Below are 22,387 nucleotides of genomic sequence, written 5' to 3'. Positions count from 1 at the left end.
CTGCCCCCCAAAAACCCGGGGAGCCATCAGGGAAACCCAGAGGATGGTGCTAACGTTCGAGGAGGTCCCTGCCCGCCTGCGCGCCCCCCCCATGAAGCTGTGGGAAGGCGACGCCGGGCTCCTCCGCGTGCTGCTGCTCTGTGTGTGTCTGGAGACAGCGACTGGATGCGTGTACCGCTGCGGGGCGGGACAGTAAAGCTGTGCTCACGGAAAGGTGCCTCGCTTTTTGGTGTATGTCCCCCCCCGGGGGCTGTCCCGACCCCGGTGTGCCCCCGGGTGACGCACGCGGGCACGTGGGGCTGCGGTTCCGTGCGATGCGCGGGGTGAATCAGTGCCTCCGTCTAATTTTGGCTGCTCTGGCCGGCCGGAGGGGGGTGAGTTCCTGCCCCCGTCTCCTGGAGAAGGAACAGAGCCCCCGTTATTTCCTCTCTCTGCCAGGCTGTGGGTACGGCGCAGGGGGAGAGCCCTGGGCGGGCAGCTCCGCCGCGCTGGCTCCGTGCCACAGCCTCAGCACCCTTGGGTGCTCCCGGAGCCTCCCTCCGACATCGGGCTCAGCCCACGGGAGGGCTCGGGTCGATGGAGAAACATCCCCTGGCGTGGCCAACGTGAGCTCGTCGTGCCCACACCGCACCAAGCCCCTGGAATCCCCTCCAAACCCAGCCCTCGCGGTGCAAGGAGGGGGGCAACCGCCCACCCCCGGTCCGGGGTGATTTCATCTGTGATTAGGCAAAATGTCTTCATAACATCCCCCGCCGGGGGGGGCGGGAGGTGGAGCTGGGGCAGGATAAGAGCCAGGGCTCGGCGGGGACCGGGGCAAACCCCCAGCTGCCACCCCTGCACCCCGAGAGCCTTCAGGGGGGGGACGAGGAGCCGCTGGAAATGGTGAGGCTGCACCCCCGCGCTGCTGCTTTCGGGGGGATTTACCTGGGAAACGGGTCACGGGGGGGGCTTGGATGCTTTTCGCCACCCTTCTTTCCAGATAATCCAGCTGCCGGCTCCGGTGTTTTCCAAAGGCTTTCACCCAGGAGATGAGCTGCAGGAGGCTGGATGCTTTTTGTTGTCCTCTTCCCAGATTTTTTGTTTTTTTAATCTATCCAGCCCCGGGAGGAGCGCGGGGTCCCGGGCGGAGGAGGATGCTGAGGATGCGGCGCACGTGGCCGCGCTGGCGCCCTCGTCACCCCGCTGCTTAATTTAGCCCAAATTACCTCATGTCCCATCCGGCAGCTTCTGCCCCAGAGAGCCGGGCACCCCCCCTGGCAAGGGGGGTGGCACCCACTGGGGACAGCAGGCGAGGAGGTGGCGGTGGCGTGAGCCCCACGGCCCACGTCACGCGTCCCCGGCCAAAGGGCAGGTGCTGTGGGACGGGGAGCGGCTGCGGGAGGAGACGCCGCCAGGTGGAAAAGGGTTGAGAGAGGGGAAAGGGAGGGGACAGCGGGCATCGGGATGGGGATAGGGACAGGGAAAAGTCCTGGGGGTGATGCTGAACGCGGGTTCTGTGCTCCCCGCAGGCTGTGCTGTGCCGCGGGGTGCTGCTGCCCGTCCTGCTGCTGCCCTGGGTGGGCACAGGGCAGGGGCTGAGCCTCCCGTGGGATCCAGCGGTGCCAGAAGCCCCCGAACCCTTCCCCTGGGCTGGGGGCGAGGCGGCCGTGTGGGATAGCAAGGGGCTGCTGCAGGGTCTCCCCAAAAGAAGCGAGCACAACGCCGTGGAAAGCTCGGAGCTGGACCAAGCCACCCTGCTGCTGGAGGAATCGCTGAGAAAAACCTTGCCCTGGCTGGCGAGCCCCGGGGCCGGCGGGCAGGCGGCGGCGAAAAAGAGCAGCGGGGCCAAAAAGGTGGCCCTGTCCCTCGACGTCTCCACCCACATCCTAAAGATCCTCCTCGACCTGGCCCGGGAGAAGGAGCTGCAAGCCAAGGCGGCCGCCAACGCCGAGCTGATGGCCCGCATCGGGCGCAGGAGGTGACGGCACGGCCTCCCTGAGGGCACCCGCAGCCGTCCCCAGCCCCGACCTCAAAGCAAACTCATCAACAGGACGTGGGGGAGCGCTACTGACCCCAAAATCGGGGAAAGGAGCAGCTGGGGTGACACCACGCTGGGCGAGGTGGCCTCATTGTCCCTGCGCCACCGCCGCTGGGGCGCCCCAAAAGGACACAGGCGCGGCGTGGCCACGCGGATTCCCTATGTCCCTCCTGTCCGTACGCCCTTTTCCATCCCATAAAATCCACCCCAAACATCCCCGAGCGTGTGATGAAGGTGGCAGGAGCGCCGCCCTGCCTCGGCGGAGCCCAGATAAGCCGGGCCGCGGGCGGCCGCCCCGTGCAAAGTACAGGGCCACGGGGCTCGCAACGGGGCCGGGGCCGTGGCCGGGGGAAGGCCTTGTAGGGCCGCTGGAGCTGGCGGCGGACGCGGCCATGCTCTTCGAGGAGTACCTGGCCCACGGTGAGCGGGGCCCGGTGGTGTGGGGGGCAGGATTTGGGGACGGGGAGGTCCCGGTGTGGCCCCCGGGTGGGTTTTTGGGGACGGGGAGGTGAGCGTGGCCCCGCACGGTGCTTGGGAAGCCGGGGATGGGGAGTGGTGGTGGGCATGGGGGGGACATCCCGGTGATAGGGCTGCATCCATGGGGGCTCGGCGCTGGTGCCCCCGCCCCGCTGTCCCTGCTGCCCCCATCCCAGTGCTCCCAGTCCCGGCATCGCCCCCATGCGGTCTCTCCTCTATATGCCCCCCCCCCAGTCCCGGTGTCTCCCAGTGCCCTCCCCAGCCCCGCTGTGCCCTGCTCCCAGTGCATCCCGCAGCCCCAGTATGCCCCCTGCCCATCCCAGTATGCCCCCAGTCCCGGGGTGCCCCTCCATCCCAGTGCCCCCAGAGCCACCATGTGTCCCATACACGTCCCAGTGCCCCCCTCCATCCCAGCGCCCCCCATCCTGGTGTGTCCCCTCCATCCCAGTATGCCCCCGTCCACCCCAGTATACCCTCCTGCATCCCAGTATGCTCCCCTGCAGCCCAGTATGCCTCCATCCCAGTATGTCCCCCTGAATCCCAGTGCCCGCATCCCAGTATGCCCCCCTCCATCCCAGTATGCCCCCCTCCATCCCAGTATGTCCCCTCTATCCCAGTATGCCCCCCTTCATCCTAGTATGTCCCCTCCATCCCAGTATGCCTTCATCCCAGTATGCCCCCATTCATCCCAGTATGCCCTCCTCCATCCCAATTCCCTCCAGTCCCCCCCCACCCCATTGCCCCCATCCCAGTCCCGCCTCCCCCCATCCCCACCCCAGTACCCCAAGCCCCGCCCCTTTCCCCCTCCCCACCAATCACACCTCCCCCTCCCCTCCTTGTCCCGCCCCCCTTTCACGCCAATCACTCCCCCATCGCCCCGCCCCTCCCGGGACCGAGCAGCCACGTCGGGCGGGGGCCGGGCCGCGCCTGCGCAGTGCGGCGAGTGACGGCGGCCGGGACAAGCTGGCAGGAAGGGGAGGGGCGGGCAGCGGGACGGGCACCGGGAGCGGCACCGGGAGCGGGCCGGGGGCGCGGCGGGCGGCGCCATGCTGAAGAAATTCGACAAAAAGGACGAGGAATCGGGTGAGGGGGCGGCGGGGAGCGCGAGGGGACGCCCCGGTGCCGTTCCCGGTGCCGTTCCCGGTGCCTGTCCCGGGGTCTATCCCGGTGCCTATCCCGGTGCCTATCCCGGTGCCGGTGCGCGGGGGGGGGGGGTGGGCTCCGTGAGGCGAGTCCCGGCGCCCCCCTCCCTCACCGCCCCCCCCTCACCCCTCGCAGAGGCCGCCCTGGGGCCCGCCGCCTGTCCGGAGCCTGCAGGCCGCTCCCCGGGGGTCACCGGGCACCGGGGCCGGGCGGCGGGCGCGGAGGGTAACGGAGGGGCCGGGGGGGGTGGGCGGTGGGGTCACCCCGGGGTGGTGGTGGTGGGGCCCGGTGGTGGTTGTGGTGGCTGTGGTGGGGGGGGGGGACCCCCCGGTTTGCTCCTCGCAGCCCTCCGGCCCTCCCCCGGTTGTCCCGGGGTTGTGTCCCCGCTGCTCTGCTCGCTTCTCGGTTCACGGTGCGATGATAACGGGATCGGTAGGGCTGCACAGACCCCCCCGGCATCACCCCGTCACCCACCGAGCCTCCTCTACCCTCACCCACAGCCTCCCTCGATCTCTCATAAGCTCAGTGAGGGGCCCCTCCTGGGGGATTTTTGGGGTTGTGCCCCCTTTGCACCCACCCCAGGTCTCCAGGTGCTGCCTGTGCCTCCCCCAGCCCTGGTTACTTCCTCGTAGCGTGGTGTCGTGTTGGTTGTGTTCGTACCAAAAGCTCACAGAGCTCTCTCTCCTTTCTGCCTTCCTTCCTTGCACGCTTCCCAAGGCTTCTTCTTCACCACTGTGTCATTCTGAGCCCTTGTTTCTGTGCGGAATGAGGGCACTCAGCACCTGCTGCACTGTCTGCTGTGTCCTCTCTGTGTCCCTTGTCATTCCTGGTCTTGCCTGGAGTGTATCATCCCTAAATTCATAGCCCTTGCCTATTTCTTGTCTGTTCCATGGGATGGCTAACAGGACAGTCTGGTAGTTGAGACGAGCGTCTGCTTGCTTGGGTCCTGTTCCTCTGCCCTTCACAGATGATTTAGGTAGCTCTGGATGAGCTGCTTCCATCAGCTCTCAGAAATGCGCTTGGAGATGTTATTGTGGGCATGTAGCTGCTGTAAGAGCACTTGGTCAGTGCTTATTTCTCTGCAAATCAGTACGAATTGTTGTTAGTCATCAATGTTGGGAGCTTTCTGGAGACTGCCTTCACTGTCTCTGTTTCTCCTCTGATCAGAAGAGCGCTTTGACGCAGCACGCTGTGAAGACCAAGGCATGGTGTGCAGTGTATTTCAAGATGCTCAGTGCTATGAGACTTGCAGAGGTGATACTCTGCTGATGGCAGATTCAAGACTGTAGACATATTGGGCTGCTAGGAAGGTTTTTTCCAACTATTTTCTTCAAGTATCTAAGAAACTGGTACTAGAAACGTTGTTTTTGTGCTTTCCCCTCGTTTTCTTCTCTTCCCAATGCCACCTAAGTGCCCATGCTTTGTTCAGCCGCCTGCTGCACTAGCAAATTTCATTCTGAGCCAGAGGAGGGCAGTTCCTGAACCTGAAAGGAGCCAGGGTGCAGATGCATTTGCCTTTTAAATGTAAGAGTTTTGCAAAGGCTCCTGGCAGCAGCGCGTGATGCTTCAAGCACAGGTCAGACCGGAGCTGGACCTGCGGCTGAGCTCTCCCGATCAGGCTTGTGAGGTGGAGGAGCAGCACTGCAAGTGGCTCGGCGTTGTCCCAGGTCAGGCTGAGCATAGGTACTAATTAAAACCTGGTCATCAATAACTGGCAGCTTTTGAGAAGCTGCAGCTCGCGGGTGCTTCGGAGGAGGCGAGTTAATAGGGCCCATGCAGAATAATAGTGCTTTTCCCGCTGATTATTTCGTCCTTAATTGGTGAGTTTTTTTCATTATTTAATATAATTTATTCTATTAAGTGGGACAATGGAAGTTATTCTGTGTCCAGGCTCTCTCGTCTGCTGTCTTGTTCTCTTAATTAGTGACAAAGAATGCATTACTGGTGGATTCCTGATCGCTTTATAGCAGGGGTAAAGCGCTCCTGACTCGCCAGCCTGGCAAGCGGTGTCTCCTCTTGTCTGCGACTCTCTGAGCTTTTGTTTCTAGGCCGGCCTTAGTGGTGCTCGAACTGGCACAAGATCCCAGCCCTGCAGTTAGAAATGTGTCTTTGGGGGCAGTGGGGGAGCACAGTTGCTTTGCAGCCTGTCAGCCTACCTCAGCTCATGGCTGGTGACTCCTTGGGGTGACAAATCAGAGATTGTCCTGTCTGCTCTGCCTTCCCTGATTGCTCTAAAGTCATTCCATCGATGCTGCTTAAAAGAGGGAGCGCTGATTGCTTGGTGTTCATGCAAAAATTACCCCCAAATGCTCTGCCTATTATTAAACTACAGGCGTGTTTAGAAAGTCACCTTCCCATAGCGCTGTTCCTGTAAAGACTCTTGTTATCTTTATTTTGCAGGTGGGGGCTCCAATCCGTTCCAGCACCTGGAGAAGAGTGCAGTCTTGCAAGAGGTAAACCCTTAAAAGCTCTCCTTTGTGTCACCCTTTCTGGGTAGAGTCTCTCCCTCTTATTGAGGACCTCACTGCAGAACTTTAGCAGGGAAGTGGGAGTTTGTTGCATTTTTTTTAGGGGAGTGTTGGTATCAGCATCCTTGTCTGTGCTTTGTTTCCAGGCACGGGTGTTTAACGAGACTCCCATAAACCCACGAAAATGTGCTCACATCCTCACCAAGATCCTGTATCTCATAAACCAGGTAAGGGAGAAAAAAAATGAGCTGACAAGCACTTTTGATTGTTAGGTTCTCTCTAAACTTTTCTGAATATTTCTAATGCATAGCCAGTACAAAATTTTAGTAAGCACAGTTGCTGTGCTGCCAAGCTCCTGCTTGCTTTCCTGTTGTCTAAAAAATTCTGTGGGCTATAGAGGGCAGGAATGAGGAAATATAAGGAGGCTGATACTTATGATTTATGATTCCTTGGGAGCTGTTAGCTTACAACTCTGCGGTGCCAAGGGTGGTTTTGAACCCAGTTCTTAGCCTTCAGGACTTAAAATCTGTGTGCTGTAAGGATCAGCTTTGTAAAGGCATTTACTGGTCTTGTGGGGTTTCCCTGCCCCAGGGCCTCTGCATCTTGTATGTAGTAACTGCAGCTGGCTCCGACGAGCTGTGGTGCCTATGGGGAGTATGACATAAGCTTGCCTTACATAAGCTGTGGAAATCCAACCCATTTCTCCCCTGTAACGAAGCTGTATTGTCACAAGCCATTTTTTTGGTAACGTAATAAAGCGTGCTGTCATCTGGATCAACAACTAAGCCGATTTCAGCCATGGCTGGAGGATTTCTCAGGCAGCGTGTTACTCTGATGAAGTATGCTGGCAAGGGAGAGACCTTGTGGTTTCCAGCCACATTGTGCCTGTTCTTATGCATGTGAGGCTGAGCCTTGTACCTGTTGCAGGCCTGACTCTGGTTGTGGTAACTGAGATTTCCTTCCTTCCTTCTTCCAAACATCTTCTAGGGGGAGCACCTTGGTGTCATGGAAGCCACCGAGTCCTTCTTTGCCATGACAAAGCTGTTTCAGTCCAATGATGTAAGTCTGCTTGCCGAGTTCTGCTGTCTTTATCTGGTGGGACAAGTTGTCAACAGTGTCTTTTTCAGCCTTGAGGTGTCTTTTTATGGAATCAATTTATCCATCCTGCTTGGATACATTTTCCCCTACATGATCTGAGTGAGAAGAATAGGATGGAAGTTTAGAAACAGGTCAGCTTTGTAGCCCTTCCCTTGTAGCAGCTTAACTCAAGTATTCCCTCAGGAACAGAGAAGAGCCCTGTCACTTTGCACCAAGGCTGAAGGGTTTAGAAGAGGAAGGGATGTTTTGTTAATGAATATGACTTTTGTACACCTTTTTTTTGCTCGGGCACTGTGGCTTTCTGAAAGCATCATATTGATCTTTGTGACAAAGTCATGGAAGTAGGAAAAAACAGATCCCTTCTGCCTGGGATCCCCTCAACTGATGTGTCTTCCCTCTCTCCTTGCTAGCCAACTCTTCGCAGGATGTGTTACCTGACTATCAAAGAGATGTCTTCTATTGCAGAAGATGTGATCATTGTTACTAGCAGGTCAGTCACTTTGGTTTTCCCACTCTTGCATTCATGCGTCCTCCAGTAATGCCCTTCGAGCCTCTTGGAGAAAACTGTAGTCTGCAAGCAGTGTGAAGACAATGAATGCTCTTGGTGAGGAAGCAAATCTCCTTTAAAAGAGGCTGTTAAAATAGACACTGAACTCCTGGTGATGTGTTTGAAATGTGCTTGTGGTGCTTTTACTTGGGTGGGCAGCTGAGTTCATTGTTCAGTGTTAGTAATGCTGGTTCAGGAGTGCAGCACTGAGAGCTTCCCGTTTCCCTCCAGCTTAACCAAAGACATGACTGGGAAGGACGACAATTACCGAGGCCCTGCAGTGAGAGCGCTCTGTCAAATCACCGATGTAAGTGCAGCTTCTCTTTTGGGGCTGCCCCAAGCCCTTCACCCCACCTTTCACCCTGCTTCCCATGCCTTTGCGTCTCCTCTTTCGCACTCCTGACAGCTTTTCTGTACCAGCTGTTGTTCCCTTCTCCCTGCAGAGCACCATGTTGCAGGCCATCGAGCGTTACATGAAGCAGGCGATTGTTGACAAAGTGCCAAGCGTATCCAGCTCTGCTCTGGTGTCCTCCCTGGTAGGTGCTGCCTCAGGGACAGTCTAACTGGGAAGCTGTGTGACTGGAAATCTTGGGAGTTTCACATGGGAGCTGTCCTTTAGTAGAGGATACATGAGGGAGAAAAAGAGGAGAGGAAAGAAAACTACTTTTATGCAGTGCAATACAATTCAGTGTCAGAGTAATTTAATCCCAAAGACTTAGTGCTCCATTAGAAAACAGCCCACCCTTTCTCTCTGTCTTCAGGGAGAAAAATTGCCACCAGTTTGGCTGGCAGTGCCTCCTGGCAGCCCAGGCTGTCGGTGTGTTGGTACAGAGGATGAGAAGTGCTGCATGCACACGCTGCACAAAGCAGCAGGCAGGGTGGCTGCTGTCTGGACCAAAATGTGCAGGGGGGGAAGCTTGCCCAAGGGCTACCCACACTGCACTTATTAAAAGCAATACCGTGGCCACAAGCCTTTGGATTGCTCCAGTTAATTAAGTAGATTTGTGGCTGGGTGCATCTTTGAGAGGAGAATTAATGACCAGCTTATGAGCGCAGATGTCTCTGTGATGCTCCCAAGTGTCCTATTTAACACCAGCCTGCAGATTTAGGAACTTCAAGGTTTAAAATGGGATGTGGGTGAGAATCCAGTGGCATTTCTGTGGTAGTAACCTGGATAGGGAAGCTCTCCCTGACTATTGCAGAATTGTGGGGGCTGCATGATATTTGTGTAGGCACCGTGGCAAAAATGCTGGTGGTCCAACACTCATGATAGCACACACGCTCTTCTTCCTGTTAACGAAGGTGCTAAATGTACCCTGAGGAGCTTTGGTCTGTTGAGTTCTTGTTAGGAGATGAAAGCTCTGCAGGCAAGACTGGAGGGGTTTGTGTGTCTTTGTGGTACGTGGCCACTCCAACTCTAAGCACGGTGCAATTTCACAGCATTATTTCTAGTTCAGCTCTTTCTTTTCATACAATACAAGAGTGTTTCTGCAGGATGGGGTTTAATTGTTGCTGTTCCCTCCCTTTGTGAAGTGAGGAACTGGTGCTGGCTTTGTGGGAGGTGTTTAACCTCTTGACAGCACAGCCGACATGGGCAGGTCTCTGCATCCGAGTCCTCTGCTCTTTTATAAGTTGCTGCCTCCAGCGCCCTCATGGGGAAGGCTGGCTTCTTCCTAATACGAGCTGTAATTCCCAAAGCTTCCTCCATCCTTCTCTCATGGGCTGTCTGTGCCTTTGTCTCTACCCAGCACCTGCTGAAGACCAGTTACGATGTGGTGAAGCGCTGGGTGAACGAGGCTCAAGAGGCAGCTTCCAGTGACAACATCATGGTGCAGGTAGGAAACCCACCTGCTGGTGCTCAGCCAGCCATCTCCAGGCTGCAGAGGGGGGTGAAGAGCCCAAGGTGGGTCGGTGACACTCTGTTTCCCTGCACAGTATCATGCTCTGGGCTTGCTCTACCACGTGCGGAAGAACGATCGCCTGGCAGTCAACAAGATGCTCAGCAAGTTCACCCGCCACGGCCTCAAGTCGCCATTTGCCTACTGCATGATGATCCGAGTAGCCAGCAAGCTGCTGGAGGAGGAGGCTGGCAGGTGAGGGGGCTCTTTTGCCCGGCTGGAAGAATTTCCTCAGGTCCTGCTTCCATCTCCTCTTGCGGGCTAACTTTTCATCTGATGAGAGCGATTATTTCTGTCGTTGAAGAGCAGTGTACGACTTCTAAGTTATTGATGGTTGAAAGGCAGCAGAATAAATGCCAGGGTGCTTTCATGTTATGGGATCACTTCTGCAAGTCTTGTCTGTGTATGTGCTTGCCCATCAAATTCTTGTTTCTCTTTCCTGCTTTGTGTATCTGTTCTTTATCGAGATAATCTCTTTCATTTTGTCTTCTGTAACTCTTTGGCTAGCATGTGTGCTAGCTGGGGCTTCCTGGTGGATAAGATCTTTGGAGCTCTGAATAAGAGTTAGGGGAGATTCCTGTTAGCCTGTAAAGCAAAGGCTGTTGTCTCAGGTGGCAGCCAAACATGCTGGAAGTACAGTGTAATTACTACTGCAAAAAAAGAAGACGCAGTTTATGGCTGTTCTTACCTTCCCAGAGGCAATGGGACCCATCCAATTCTGCTGCTGAACTCTTTATTTCTGTTAGCATTCTTGTTTTAATTCATTCTTGTGTTTTTTGTCCCTCAGCCGCGATAGCCCCCTGTTCGACTTCATCGAGAGCTGCCTAAGAAACAAGCACGAGATGGTGGTCTACGAAGCTGCTTCTGCCATCGTTAACCTGCCCAACTGCACTGCCAAGGAGCTGGCACCGGCTGTCTCAGGTAAATGCAGTGCTTGCAGCAGTAGTGAGGGAGTTACGGGCTGGTGTGGTGAAGCCTGCTGATTACCCTGGGTAAATTGAGGGCTGCTTCTTAAGCATGCTTCTAGTTATCTTCAGTCTCTTCATTTAATCTCATGCTTTAGGTAGGAAATGCTTCCCATTGTAGGTTGTCTAAATGTCTGCCTTTGTTGGTTTCCCCACCTCGCAGTTTTGCAGCTGTTCTGCAGCTCCCCGAAGGCAGCGCTGAGATATGCAGCCGTCCGTACCCTCAACAAGGTAGGAGCTGAGTCTCTTGGGAGCTGTAATCATTTCCTCACGCAGAGGGAGGTGCAGACTTTAAAAGAGAAAGGAGGTCAGATTGGGCAATGATTTTGTGTAAATAACTTCTACTCTGGGATACAGCCTTACATGTCATAGCTTATGTGTGGAATAAAGCCTCAAGGAGAGCTTTACAGAAGGAAAAAAGGCAAAAGGGATCCTGCTCACAAATCTGTGAGAGTGTGTCACTGGTCTTGTGTGTTATTCCTGACCCTTCTGAGCTTTCTGGGGTGAAGGAGCTCCTTATAAAAACATAGATCAAACCTTGATGCTAACTGGATTGCTCCCTGACAGTCTTTGCTTCAGCTTTTCCCTTGACCAGGGTTGTGTTTTTAGCTAGCTGGGCTTTTTGCATGCATACAGTGACCTTCCACTTTTCCCCTTCCTCTCCAGGTGGCCATGAAACACCCGTCCGCTGTGACTGCCTGTAACTTGGACCTGGAGAACCTCGTGACAGACTCCAACCGCAGCATCGCCACCCTGGCCATCACCACGCTGCTGAAAACCGGCAGCGAGAGCAGCATTGACCGGCTCATGAAGCAGATCTCCTCTTTCATGTCGGAAATCTCTGATGAGTTCAAAGTAAGGATGTGTGTGAGGTGGTGGTACACAGGTTGCTGAAGAAAACCCTTGGTCTCTGTCCATGTTTGTGCGTGCTCTCTGGAACCTTGGATGGAGCCCCTTCCAGCACCTGGGCTGCAGCGTTTTTGCTGGGAAGAGAAAGAATCTGAGGCTATGAGCCCAAGCCAGGCCTCAGTCATACAGTACCCAGCTCCAAAGTCTGGGAAGGAGCACTTTGAGTATTAAATCTTTCTTTCTTGCCCCCCAGTGGACATGGGCTTTTGCTAGGGGCTGACCAGCACATTAAAGATCAATCTTCTTGTCTAATTCCTAAGTTTATATCCTCCTGGAACTGCCTTTATTGGATAACTAAAGACAAAATTGTAGCTTCCAGGCCAGGGACCAGCACCAAATTGACAAAATTCAACCTTTTTTTTTTTTTTTCTTCTGCCCAGCTTGACAGTCCTCTTTTTGACCTGCCCCTCTTTCCTCTAGGTTGTAGTAGTGCAGGCCATCAACGCGCTGTGTCAGAAGTACCCTCGCAAACACGCTGTCCTCATGAACTTTCTTTTCACTATGCTTCGGGAAGAGGTAAGTTTGCAAGCAACTGCTTTATGCTTCTTTTTTGTATTGTCAGAGATCTAGGGAGGACTCCAAATGTGTAATAATGCAAATACGGTTTAGGATTTGTCAGACAGAAGCTTTTTATTAACAGTGAGGATATCAGGAATATACATAAACTGCAGGACTGCACGGTGGCCTCTGTGAGAGTGAAGTCTTTACTGGTAATGCTGTGCAGTAAGATTCTCTACCTGTCCTAAAAGGCTTGCAGTCTGACAGAAATGACCAGCTATGCATGACAGCGTGCACATCCTGGCATATTTTCAATGTGGTTCCCATTCTTCAATTTTTCTGGGAGTTAACAAACTCAAAGCAAACGCAGGCAACAGTAGATGTGCTGGCAGCCCATGCGTGTTTCACATTTGAACCAGCCTTCTTTAATACTTTGACAGCAAATTCCAAGAAGTTTTGCCTTGTCCCAAAAGATTATGTAACAACTTATTTATTGATGACACAGGACCGCTTTTGTTCTGTTCTCTGAGCTGTGACAGTGAAGGGATCACGAGTACCTATAACCATTCTCTGCATTCAGTCAGACAGTTGCAGAAGGACAGCTTTACAGAGGTTTGCTGAATTTCTAAATGAGCTAACACACCAGCAACGCAGCCGGCACTGCTGCTTGCTCTGACGTCACCTACCAATTACAGCCTCTTGTTTGGGAACAAACCAGAGCCCCTCTCTCTGCTCCTGCGAAAAATGGACTGTTCTACTTTCCCAGATTTTCTGTGGGTGGATGGCATCATTTCGAATGTGGTTTTGTAGTTCAAACCACTCTGTTTTACTTTTTTTTTTTAAATCTAAAGTAGCTACAGAAAGATCCCCCAAATGCCTAGAACTGTGCATGTAATTGGCAGAGGATAACGTGCAGTTTAATCCCGTGGTGTGTATCGAGGACGCTAGTAAATAACGTCTGAAGATAACTGAGCATTACTGGCATGTCAGGTTATAGGGTGTGCCTGGGGAGGTATTGATTGCCTGTCTTCCCACACTAATAGGGCCATTTGCTGGGTCCTGCTGTGGCAGATACGATCCTTAATATATTTCTCTTGTGATTCATCCTCAGATGTCTGGTGCTAAAGGGGAGAGGGTTGAATTTTTCTCCTCCTCCCACATGGCTGTTTTTTATGTGCTAATTCTAGCAGCAGAGAATTTTGAAGGAGACATAAACCCTTCAGGCTGATGGATTCCGTTTCCCTCTCTACGATCTGTTTTTTTCTTAACTGCAGCCATTCTGAAGGATGCTGGCAGGCGAGCTTGAATATTAGCTGGTCCTCTGGGACTAAAGAGGGTCAGAAGAGGTGGGCAGCATTACTGCCCTGCTCCTTTCAAACACAGATTAAAAGCGCTGGGTGTGAGTGACCTTTTCAAAGGGATTTTCTTCCTGCCTGGCTAATTCAGAGTGTCTAACGTGCTTTGAGCTTTCCAGCTGAGCCGTTCCCTTTGCTCCCTAGGGTGGCTTTGAGTACAAGCGAGCCATTGTGGACTGCATCATCAGCATTATTGAGGAGAACTCGGAGAGCAAAGAGACAGGCCTGTCTCACCTCTGCGAATTCATCGAGGACTGCGAATTCACCGTGCTGGCTACTCGTATCCTCCACCTCTTGGGCCAGGAAGGGCCCAAAACCAATAACCCCTCCAAATACATTCGCTTTATCTACAACAGGGTTGTCCTGGAGCATGAAGAAGTCCGGGCAGGTAAGAGACAGACCTGGAAAAGCTGTCTGGCCTGTGACAGATTGTCAAGGAAATACAGTGCGTGAACACCTCTGCTTTTGACAGTTGTGGTTTGCTGTGGTTCTGAGTGGATATTTTTACACAGCAAAGACCCTGCAGTAATATTGATGGAAGAGTTGGCGGGCAGCTGAGAAATGGAGGGGGGGATGTAGTGACTCCATGGAACTAGACAGAGGAGATTTGCCAGCACTTCGCTGTAACACATCTGCCTCTCTCATTACAGTAATGCTTTATACTGGGGCTAGCGTCTCTGATGTGACATTTGAACACAGCCAGGAAATGGAAGAAACTTCAGCTGATTTCCTTGTTTGCTAATTCTGTTTTTACGACTTGTGCTATAGGTGCTGTAAGTGCCCTGGCCAAATTTGGAGCCCAGAATGAGGAGATGTTACCCAGCATCTTGGTGTTACTGAAAAGGTGAGTGTCACCCTATGTTATGGGGACAAACAGGTTCTTTAGGGATCCTGCTCAAAATGAGGGTGCTATGAAGCTGTAGTTATAATTAGAATTCTGTGAAATAATAAAGATTATAGTAGCCCAGAATTTTATGATCAGTGTTATCATGGGTTAGTGTTTGTTCTAGTCACCTGAACCCTCTGCAGGTCAAGTCAAATCTAAATTCTTGGCACACGAGATAATCATAATCTAGACTTGGAATATGCTTGAAGTTGCTTAGGGTGGAGGCATCCCTGATCACTGGAGGATCACTGGTTTTGCCATCCAGCAGCAGTTCCAGTCCAAGTCTCACTTAAACTTTCAGCTGTTTGGCTTTACAGGCAGGGTTCCAAGTGCAGTTACACTTCCTTGTTCCGTGACAGCCAGAACAAGGGCTGGCCTGGTGCCTGGGATATTATCAGCTGGTGGGGAGGGAAAAAGTTGGCCTGGCACCCAGGGTCTTCCAGGCTGGTGAGGAGAGGGAAAAGGGAAGCTGACACATGACCAGCTCGCGTACAAATAATGAGCACTTACTTCACAAAAATGGCATTGGTTATGCTAATGTTATTGCCAGGAGTCAGGAGCATGGGGTACCGTGAGTTGCACTGAGTTGTACCTCAAGAGTTTCTCAGCGTCATAGGTGAACACCCCTGTTTGCTTGAGAGAGCTTGTCAGCATCCACGTGCGTGTCTGCTCCCTTCTATCTCTGGGTCTGAGGAGGTGCAGTGGGTGCCTGGAATCCTGTGGTGGGATCACCAGCTGCATTCAGTACTGCCAAGCGTGATGGATGATTGCTTGTCTGATACAATTGCTAGTAGGCTACTTGTTGGCTCTATAGCCTGTTCTTTCTGGCCCTGGAAGGTGGCTTAGTCACCTGGATTTGTTCACGTGGACTCGGCAGCCTCGTGCTGAAGCAAATTTTCTGCTTTCTTCTCAGGTGTGTGATGGATGATGACAACGAAGTGAGAGACAGAGCCACCTTCTACCTGAACGTCCTGGAGCAAAAGCAGAAAGCCCTCAATGCTGGCTACATCCTGAACGGTAATACAACAAGTCCTCAAACAAGCCTGCACTTACTTCCTGGTTTAACACTCCACGGAGAGCTGGTGTTGGCTGTGGTTTTGGTGACCTGTCCCTTCCGTCCCCAGGTTTAACAGTGTCCATCCCTGGCCTGGAGAGGGCTCTGCACCAGTACACCCTGGAGCCCTCTGAAAAACCCTTTGACCTGAAGTCCGTTCCTTTGGCGACAGCTCCTATTGTTGAGCAGAGGGCAGGTAAGGCACAGTCCCCTGAGAGCTGGCTCAAGCCCTTGGTCAGTAGGCTGCGTCAGGCTTGCTGGGAGTTGCTGAGATCCATCCTATTTAAATTTTGTGGAATTTTATCTTCTGTAAAGACTAAAGTCAGCAAATCTAGTTGCTCCCACGTTAGCATTTCAACTCCTAGTTAGTCCAGCTGCTAATAATAGTAATAGCTGGAACTGCAGTAGCTCCGGTGAGGATTACCACAGGTATTTAGGAAGCTAAATACAGATCTCTAATCCGTAGCAAGATGAGAAATGAGCTCCCTTCCTTTGCTTAGTCAAATCTCTCTCCAGATATTGATTTATTTTCTGGTTTAGTTACTTATTACTATTCACCTCCACATCTTGTTTGTATCTTCTTTTTTTTTTTTTGTTTTCCTTTGCAGAAAACGTCCCTGTTGCTGTAGTCAAACAGCCAGAGAAGGTGGCAGCAACACGGCAAGAAATATTCCAAGGTAAACTGATGCAAGGCCTCTCCTGCACGCCTGTGTGTGAGAACCATATAGCTACGTGCTGAGCCTGCCTAGCCCCTCTAACTTCTCCCACCTCCTCTTGGGGAGTGACACAGGCACCCAGCTGCAAGTCAGGTGTTGACCCCTGGGCTGTGGGGGTGCTTGTAGTCCTACTCTGTCCAGCTTGCAGTAGATGTGGGCAAATGGCAGCCTTTAATTTTAGAAGTCTCTATTGAATGCTTACGGATGTTTGGGGAGTGCTTCCTTGCTGCAGCAGCTTCTGGCTGTTTAACTGGGGGCTTTGAAACTTGTAACGCTTTTCAGTGGGTTGGGGAAGGTAATGGTTTGTGTCCTGTGTTCCAGAGCAACTGGGGGCAATCCCAGAGTTTCGGGGACTGGGCCCGCTCTTCAAGTCTTCCCCAGAGCCTGTTGCCCTGACGGAGCTGGAGACAGAATATGTGGTTCGTTGCACCAAGCACACGTTTGTCAGCCACATGGTGTTCCAGGTGGGTAGCTATGGCATGTGGTGCCAAAAGAGGATTGGGAAATAAGCTCATGATGAGTTTGGGAAAAAAAAAAAAAAAAAAAGCCCCAAACAAATAATAATAATAAAAAGAACAAATACCTCAGGGTTATCTGTGTTCAAAGCATATCACTGAAATGTATTGTTAGTTTCTCATCCAGGGCAGCAGAGCCCCAGAAAAAAATTAAGGGAATTCTTGCAGTTTTGGCTCAGCAATGCACACATGTACAGTCAAAACAACAGTCAGACAGGCACTAGGTGGGGCTGTTCTCACTGAGTAGTTGGCAAGAGGAGCTGTATTCTTTCCTGAGGGTCCCAAGCATGTGCTTTGGATATGGGAGAGTGAAGCCTGCTATATCTGAAAGGCTGAAAACGTTACCAGAGAAAGTCACGTGGTGGTAGAGAGCTCCCACCCCTTGCATTTTGTTTTAGCCTTTGCAGTACAGGTGCTTGTTTCTGTGAGTCTTGGCCTTGCGTGTGCCACCCTGCTGCTGTATGTGAGGAGATGTAGGCAAGAGAGTAGTAATATTTCCTTACAGCAAAGAGTTAACCTGGGAATTATCTTCCTGGGAGGAAGGACAAAGTACATTTAGAGAGAAAGTTCCACGCTGATTGGTGAACTGAAACAAACAGAAGCTGATACGCCCCTGTCCTCACTGGATTTGTGTTCCTGCCTGGGTTGCAGAGGACAGACATTGTATAGTTTTGTGCTGGTGTAAGTGCTGTTTTCTTTAATAAAATATATATATATATTTTTGCTGGAGCACTGGAGTACCCTGAAGGTTTTTAGCTTCTCCACTAAAGCATTTATATTTCCAGTTCCTCTGTGACTAAACTGAAATGTGAGCCCTACGAGCATCCAGCTGACAGCCAGATTGGTTGTTGAGATAGAGGCAGGAGTTCACAAGCTGACACCATGCTCCAGCTATGCCTCCAGTGAGCCTGCTATTACAGCTGAGAGCTTCAAGCTGGCTTTGTTCTCCCCTCCCGTTCAGTTTGACTGCACGAACACCCTGAACGATCAGATCCTGGAGAATGTCACGGTGCAGATGGAGCCAACAGAGGGCTATGAGGTCATCGGCTACGTCCCTGCCAAAAGCCTGGTGTACAACCAGCCAGGTACCTGCTACACGCTGGTGGCACTGTCTGAAGAGGATCCGACAGCAGGTAAACAGTTTGTGCTCTGTTTTTCCTGATATTCCCCAAACGAAGCACACCGTATTGCTCACGCCCACACGCATTCTACCTTGCATCCTAGCCAGGTATTTTTAGCCTGTGTGTGGGTGCAGCCCTGAGTGATGCTGAGCATGGCTTCTCCTCGCTGTTTGAGGGCTGTCAGGTCCTTTCTCCTCTCGTTCCCTTGTGCTGTGGCATTGTCGAGTCGGGCTGTGGGAACTGGCAGCTGAGCATTCAGATCTGCTGAGTTATCTCCTGGGCACCTTAGCACGTCCTTTAGCCTCCTGTTCTTTGTGTTAGTATGTGGGGAGGCGGGTGGTTGTCTGCCTGTCTGTGAAGTGTGTTGAGCGCCCAGACACCGAGTAGAAAAAAATATTTCAGACAAATGGCCAGAACTCTTTTAAACTGAACACGAACCAGGCCCTACCTGTGCTTTGTTCTTGCTGGTTTGTGCTGAGGCTGCTCACTGATGTGTGTGGCTGCCCTTCATCCAGCAGTGCCCGTCTTCAGAGCTGAGTTGCTGCTTCCTCTCCCAGCCGTGTGGTATTCATCATCTGCTGCGTTACGGTGCAAGGTGGTTTCGTTTCCGATGTGCATGAGCTGATCCCTAGATGAAAGGATCTTGGCCCCTTTGCAAGATGCTGGTGGGAAGTGTTTAGTGAACATGCCCAACGCAACCTGAGGTTCATCAGTAATAGTACTTGATCTGAGGATTATGGTCTTGTACAGCTATCAGGAGCCTGTATTTATCAGTGTGACAAAGAAATACTTCACCTTTGAGAGAAAGAAGCTGTCAGAGTGCTCTCTGGGTCGTGTGCTAAGCCTGTGCTGCTGGCTGTGAGGAGGGAACCCAGCTGTCCCCAGCTCCCCAGCCCCATTCTGTGGCAGAGGAGCACAGCTCTGGTGGTAACGTGAGCTTTGCCTTTGCCTCCCCCATCTCCAGTGGCCTGTACGTTCAGCTGCATGATGAAGTTCACTGTCAAGGACTGCGATCCCAACACGGGCGAGGCGGACGACGAGGGCTATGAGGATGAGTATGTGGTAAGGAGCTGGGCATGTGGTAAGGAGCTGGGCACGTGCCCTGTCACAGAAACTGCAGTTGTTTTGAGGGACTTTGTGATCTGTGCCCACTAACATGCCATGCAAGCAACGATGTAACTGGACAGAAGCACAAGATGAGGAGGGTCTCGCTGCCTCTGGTTTCTGTCCCAAGGAGCAAGATGTGGGTTTGGAGATCTTGTCTGTCTCAGCTGGGCTGCTGGCCGTCTCTTGCTCTCCGCAGGTTGCTCTCTGTGGTTGCACTGTTAATTGCCCAGTGGTTTGCCTGATACAGAGAGACTTCCAGCTGTGCCCTTCCTCTGGGGAAGGTTGGGCTTTTCTCTCCCCAGCACTGAGACCGATGAAAGCACTGATGCTGTGTAAACACCTCTGTTGGCTGTTTTACCACACAGGAAGAAGCTCGGCTTATGCTTGATCAGAAACTGGGACTGCCTCTCAGAGGGTGGTGCTCGCCCTCCAGAGACAAAGCGATGTTGTGAGACAACCTCAGCCTGTCCTGGTAGCTCCAGAAGCTGTTTTCTATGCGTTGCCTGTCACTGCTGCGAAGCTGATTAGAGGCACTGCTGTGCAGTGAATCACTGAGGACACGGCGTCCTCCCAGGAGCGGGGAGGGTTTTTTCCAAAGGAACACACGAGGGTGACCCCTCTGCCTGCTTCCCACCAGTCACCAGGGCGTTTAAGTGATATTTAAGCAAACTCTTCCATCTGTTTCAACTATACTCAGCAGCAATTGCTGAAATGAATGCAGGCTGGTGTCTGGCTGGTTCTGGCACTGCCTGCTCCTAGATACATACTCGGGAGGAACAAACCTCGTTGTGCCTCACATAGGCATCACAGCAGCAGTTCAGCTAACCTGGCACGTGGTGTTGGGTGATAGCAAGCACCTGACAGCATCTCACCAGCTACAAAACAACGGGCTGGAAAGGCAAAATACAAGCTTAAGGGCAAATGGTACATCTGAGGGAGCACCAGCAACTGTTCCTTAATTTTGTTTTGTCCTCTGTTTTGGATGTTTGCCCGGTGCTTTGCTCCTTGTCAGGCTGAGGGCTGTGCTCAGAATGGAAACCTGCTCTGTGAACCCTGGCATGGCATGACGTGGCTCTCCTGGGCCAAGCAGTTTCTCAACCAACTGTTTGCTTGAGCAAACTCGAAGGGGCAGGGCTTGCTGTGACATTCTCATGAGCAGAAGTGGAGGCTGCCTCCTACATTCACCGGATCTCACAGAATCCAGTCTAAAAGTCTCTCTAGAGAGAGCAGGGTGAGTAACAAGCGTGTTTCACTTGAGCCTCTTCTTATCATCAGCTTGAAGACCTCGAGGTAACAGTGGCTGATCACATCCAGCGAGTTCTGAAGCCAAACTTTGGAGCAGCTTGGGATGAAGTGGGTGATGAGTTTGAAAAGGAGGAAACCTTTACTCTATCTGCTATTAAAACCCTTGAAGGTAAGGTGGTGCCTGAACCCCCCAGCAGGGCTCTTAACATCTCTCTCCCTCCAGCAGGCACAGCCTGGAGATGCAGTCTGGTTCCTGTTACATCTCACACAGAAAGGCAAATAGGGCAAAACCTTTCACAAGTGATTCCACCACAGCTGTTAAGTGTGGGCCTGCAGTTAGTGTGGTAACAAGGTAGTTCAGGCTTCAACAAACAAGAGAGACCAGGCTGGACTGTGGGAGGCAAGAGAACACTTGCACTCTACCCTCCCAAACAACTCACAGTTAACCTGTGAGCTCCCACTTTCCCTCTGTGAAAGGAAGAGCTGCTCTGACCTCGGGAATCAGAAAAAAAAAAAAATGCAAAAAGCAGAAGATACAAGGTTGGCAGGCAGACTTCTGGTATAAGCCCTCTTCTTTCACCATTTATTAAAGATTTATTGTTCCTGAGGAAACCCTTAACAACATGGTCTTTCTGATGACTTAGAAAGGTGTCCTTTGTCTGTAGCCATGTCCTGTTTCCTTGCACAGCACCTTGGGCTTGAAGTACCCTCCCCGAGGCCTTTTCAAATTGCTCCTAAAGACCTGTCATTCCTGTGAGGTGTTGCCTCCCTTCTGCGTCCATCTCCAGAGAAGCGAGCTTGCTGTCAGGGCTGTGCAGTAAGCGTGCAGCCAGCTGCACTCCATTTCCTGACTCATTCATTCTCTCGTTTTGGTTGCACTGGTGCCTTTGCTGCATCAGATAACAGAACTGCCTTGTGGTGGTGGCGGCTTTTTGTTGTTGTTTTTGCTCGTGTGGGTTGCTTTTGCCTTCCTGGTAGCCTCTTAAAGCACAACCCTGGCCAATGCCTCAGGGCAAGGAACATGAGTTACAACATGCAATCAGGGCTTTTATCACCTTTTGATGCTCTCTTTGTGTCCTTGTCAAGACACCCATGACATGGAATCTGTTTTACTTACTTTTTTTCTAACAGAGGCAGTTAGTAATATTGTGAAGTTCCTGGGGATGCAGCCCTGCGAACGATCGGATAAAGTGCCAGACAACAAGAACTCCCACACGTTGTACCTGGCAGGTGAGCTGTGGGCTGAGGTCTCTGCTCAAGCAGCAGCCCTGGGAGGTCGCGCAGAACCGACTGAAAATTGGAGCAGGAGTTCATGGTGGAACCTGTTGTGCTCAGGGCAGGAGTTGGAGGCTTGTCCCTGCTGTGGTTTCTGTCCCTGCAAGTGCAGGGCAACTGGTACAGGAATCGGGAGGGTGTTAGGGTGGGGGGGGTGTTGGGTGGAAATTGCTGTCCTGGTGACCTGGCATTCTGGTTTGGAGTGAGGCTGAAGGGAAAAGTACAGTACCCTTGCGCTGCAAAGTCAATATGTGCAGGAGGTTGGAGGTGAGTGACTGGAGGTAGTTGCTGGAGGAGTGCCTCTCTTTTCTCAGCTAGAGTTTAAAATAAACTATCATGAGGTTTGATAGGGCAGAGTCCCAGGTACAGTGTAGTGAATGAGAAATGTGCCACTCGGGGTCTCCTCTTGTCCCCTGGCGAGTTGCTGGGCCCCATCCACCAAGCATCAGCCTTCATTTTGGGGCTTTTGGCGTGCTGGGGAGCACAGTCTGCAGACTACTCACTCCTTCCTTCTGCCTTCCAGGTGTGTTCCGGGGTGGCCATGACCTCCTGGTACGCTCTCGCCTTGTCCTGACCGACACGGTGACGATGCAGGTCACTGCCCGCAGCGGAGAGGAGCTCCCTGTGGACGTGATCATGGCCTCTGTGGGATAACTGCCTCCTGCTCCGCTGCCCCCTGCCTCCCAGCCTCCAGCAGGGCCATGCTTCCTCCTCTCTGCCAGCGGAATAGGGGTCGTGTTCACTACAGCAGCTTTTGTGTCCCATTAACTATATCTAAGACCTGGATGTAGGGTTCTGTCTATTAAAGATAACGCTGTTTTTAAGGTCTGGTTTTGTTTTCATTAAGCACTTTAAAATAAAATAATATTAAAGCAGGCTTTTTTTTAAGGTCTGCTTTGTCCCTGCTCTGTAGGGTTCTATGGGTGCTTGCCACACCTAGCGTGTCTGCACCTCCCTTTTCTCCACCAAACCCTTTCCACCACCCCTCCCGGTGCCTGTAACCCCTCTGCCAGCTGCAGAGGAGGCGACACCAGCGCTGCCCTGCTCTGTTTCGGGGGTTCCCAGCTCATAACACCTCCCTCTACCCGCTCGG

At 52.5% G+C, this 22,387-nt stretch overlaps 2 protein-coding genes across 4 annotated transcripts; both read left to right on the top strand.

The window, feature by feature from the left end:
• The first annotated feature begins 540 nt into the window (after positions 1-540).
• UCN2 (urocortin 2) lies at positions 541-2,233 on the top strand. The gene is made up of 2 exons (XM_084531196.1): positions 541-882; positions 1,509-2,233. Exons 1-2 carry the CDS (start codon positions 880-882, stop codon positions 1,959-1,961), a joined length of 456 nt encoding a protein of 151 aa, XP_084387322.1. The 5' UTR covers positions 541-879; the 3' UTR covers positions 1,962-2,233.
• Positions 2,234-2,291: 58 nt separating this feature from the next.
• Positions 2,292-22,118, top strand: COPG1 (COPI coat complex subunit gamma 1). 3 transcript variants are annotated; one of them, XM_084531174.1, is made up of 25 exons: positions 2,370-2,437; positions 3,773-3,862; positions 6,038-6,090; positions 6,252-6,332; positions 7,093-7,164; positions 7,614-7,693; positions 7,982-8,057; positions 8,194-8,286; positions 9,499-9,585; positions 9,686-9,843; positions 10,436-10,569; positions 10,777-10,844; positions 11,280-11,468; positions 11,943-12,038; positions 13,520-13,763; positions 14,144-14,219; positions 15,175-15,278; positions 15,386-15,511; positions 15,924-15,992; positions 16,353-16,495; positions 17,508-17,679; positions 18,632-18,729; positions 20,050-20,188; positions 21,151-21,249; positions 21,818-22,118. In XM_084531174.1, exons 1-25 carry the CDS (start codon positions 2,410-2,412, stop codon positions 21,946-21,948), a joined length of 2,706 nt encoding a protein of 901 aa, XP_084387300.1. In that variant the 5' UTR covers positions 2,370-2,409; the 3' UTR covers positions 21,949-22,118. The 3 variants fall into 3 exon arrangements, with proteins under 3 accessions (XP_084387302.1, XP_084387300.1, XP_084387301.1); XM_084531176.1 differs by lacking the exon at positions 3,773-3,862 and having other exon boundaries at positions 2,292-2,437; XM_084531175.1 differs by lacking the exons at positions 2,370-2,437; positions 3,773-3,862 and adding an exon at positions 3,474-3,577.
• Positions 22,119-22,387: the final 269 nt, after the last annotated feature.

The sequence above is a fragment of the Aythya ferina genome (genome assembly GCF_964211825.1).
Source record: "Aythya ferina genome assembly, chromosome: 10".
Classification (NCBI taxonomy): Eukaryota; Metazoa; Chordata; class Aves; order Anseriformes; family Anatidae; genus Aythya; species Aythya ferina.
The sequence above is the reverse complement of the archived record's forward strand: the minus strand, read 5'-3'. Positions and strand labels throughout refer to the sequence as shown.

Bases quoted from the DNA above. Each gene is read 5' to 3' on its own strand.
- COPG1 (XM_084531174.1), top strand. From the start codon at position 2,410: ATGCTCTTCGAGGAGTACCTGGCCCACG. The intron at 12,039-13,519 runs GTAAGTTTGCAA...TTTGCTCCCTAG, and splicing joins TCACTATGCTTCGGGAAGAG to GGTGGCTTTGAGTACAAGCG. The intron at 13,764-14,143 runs GTAAGAGACAGA...CTTGTGCTATAG, and splicing joins GCATGAAGAAGTCCGGGCAG to GTGCTGTAAGTGCCCTGGCC.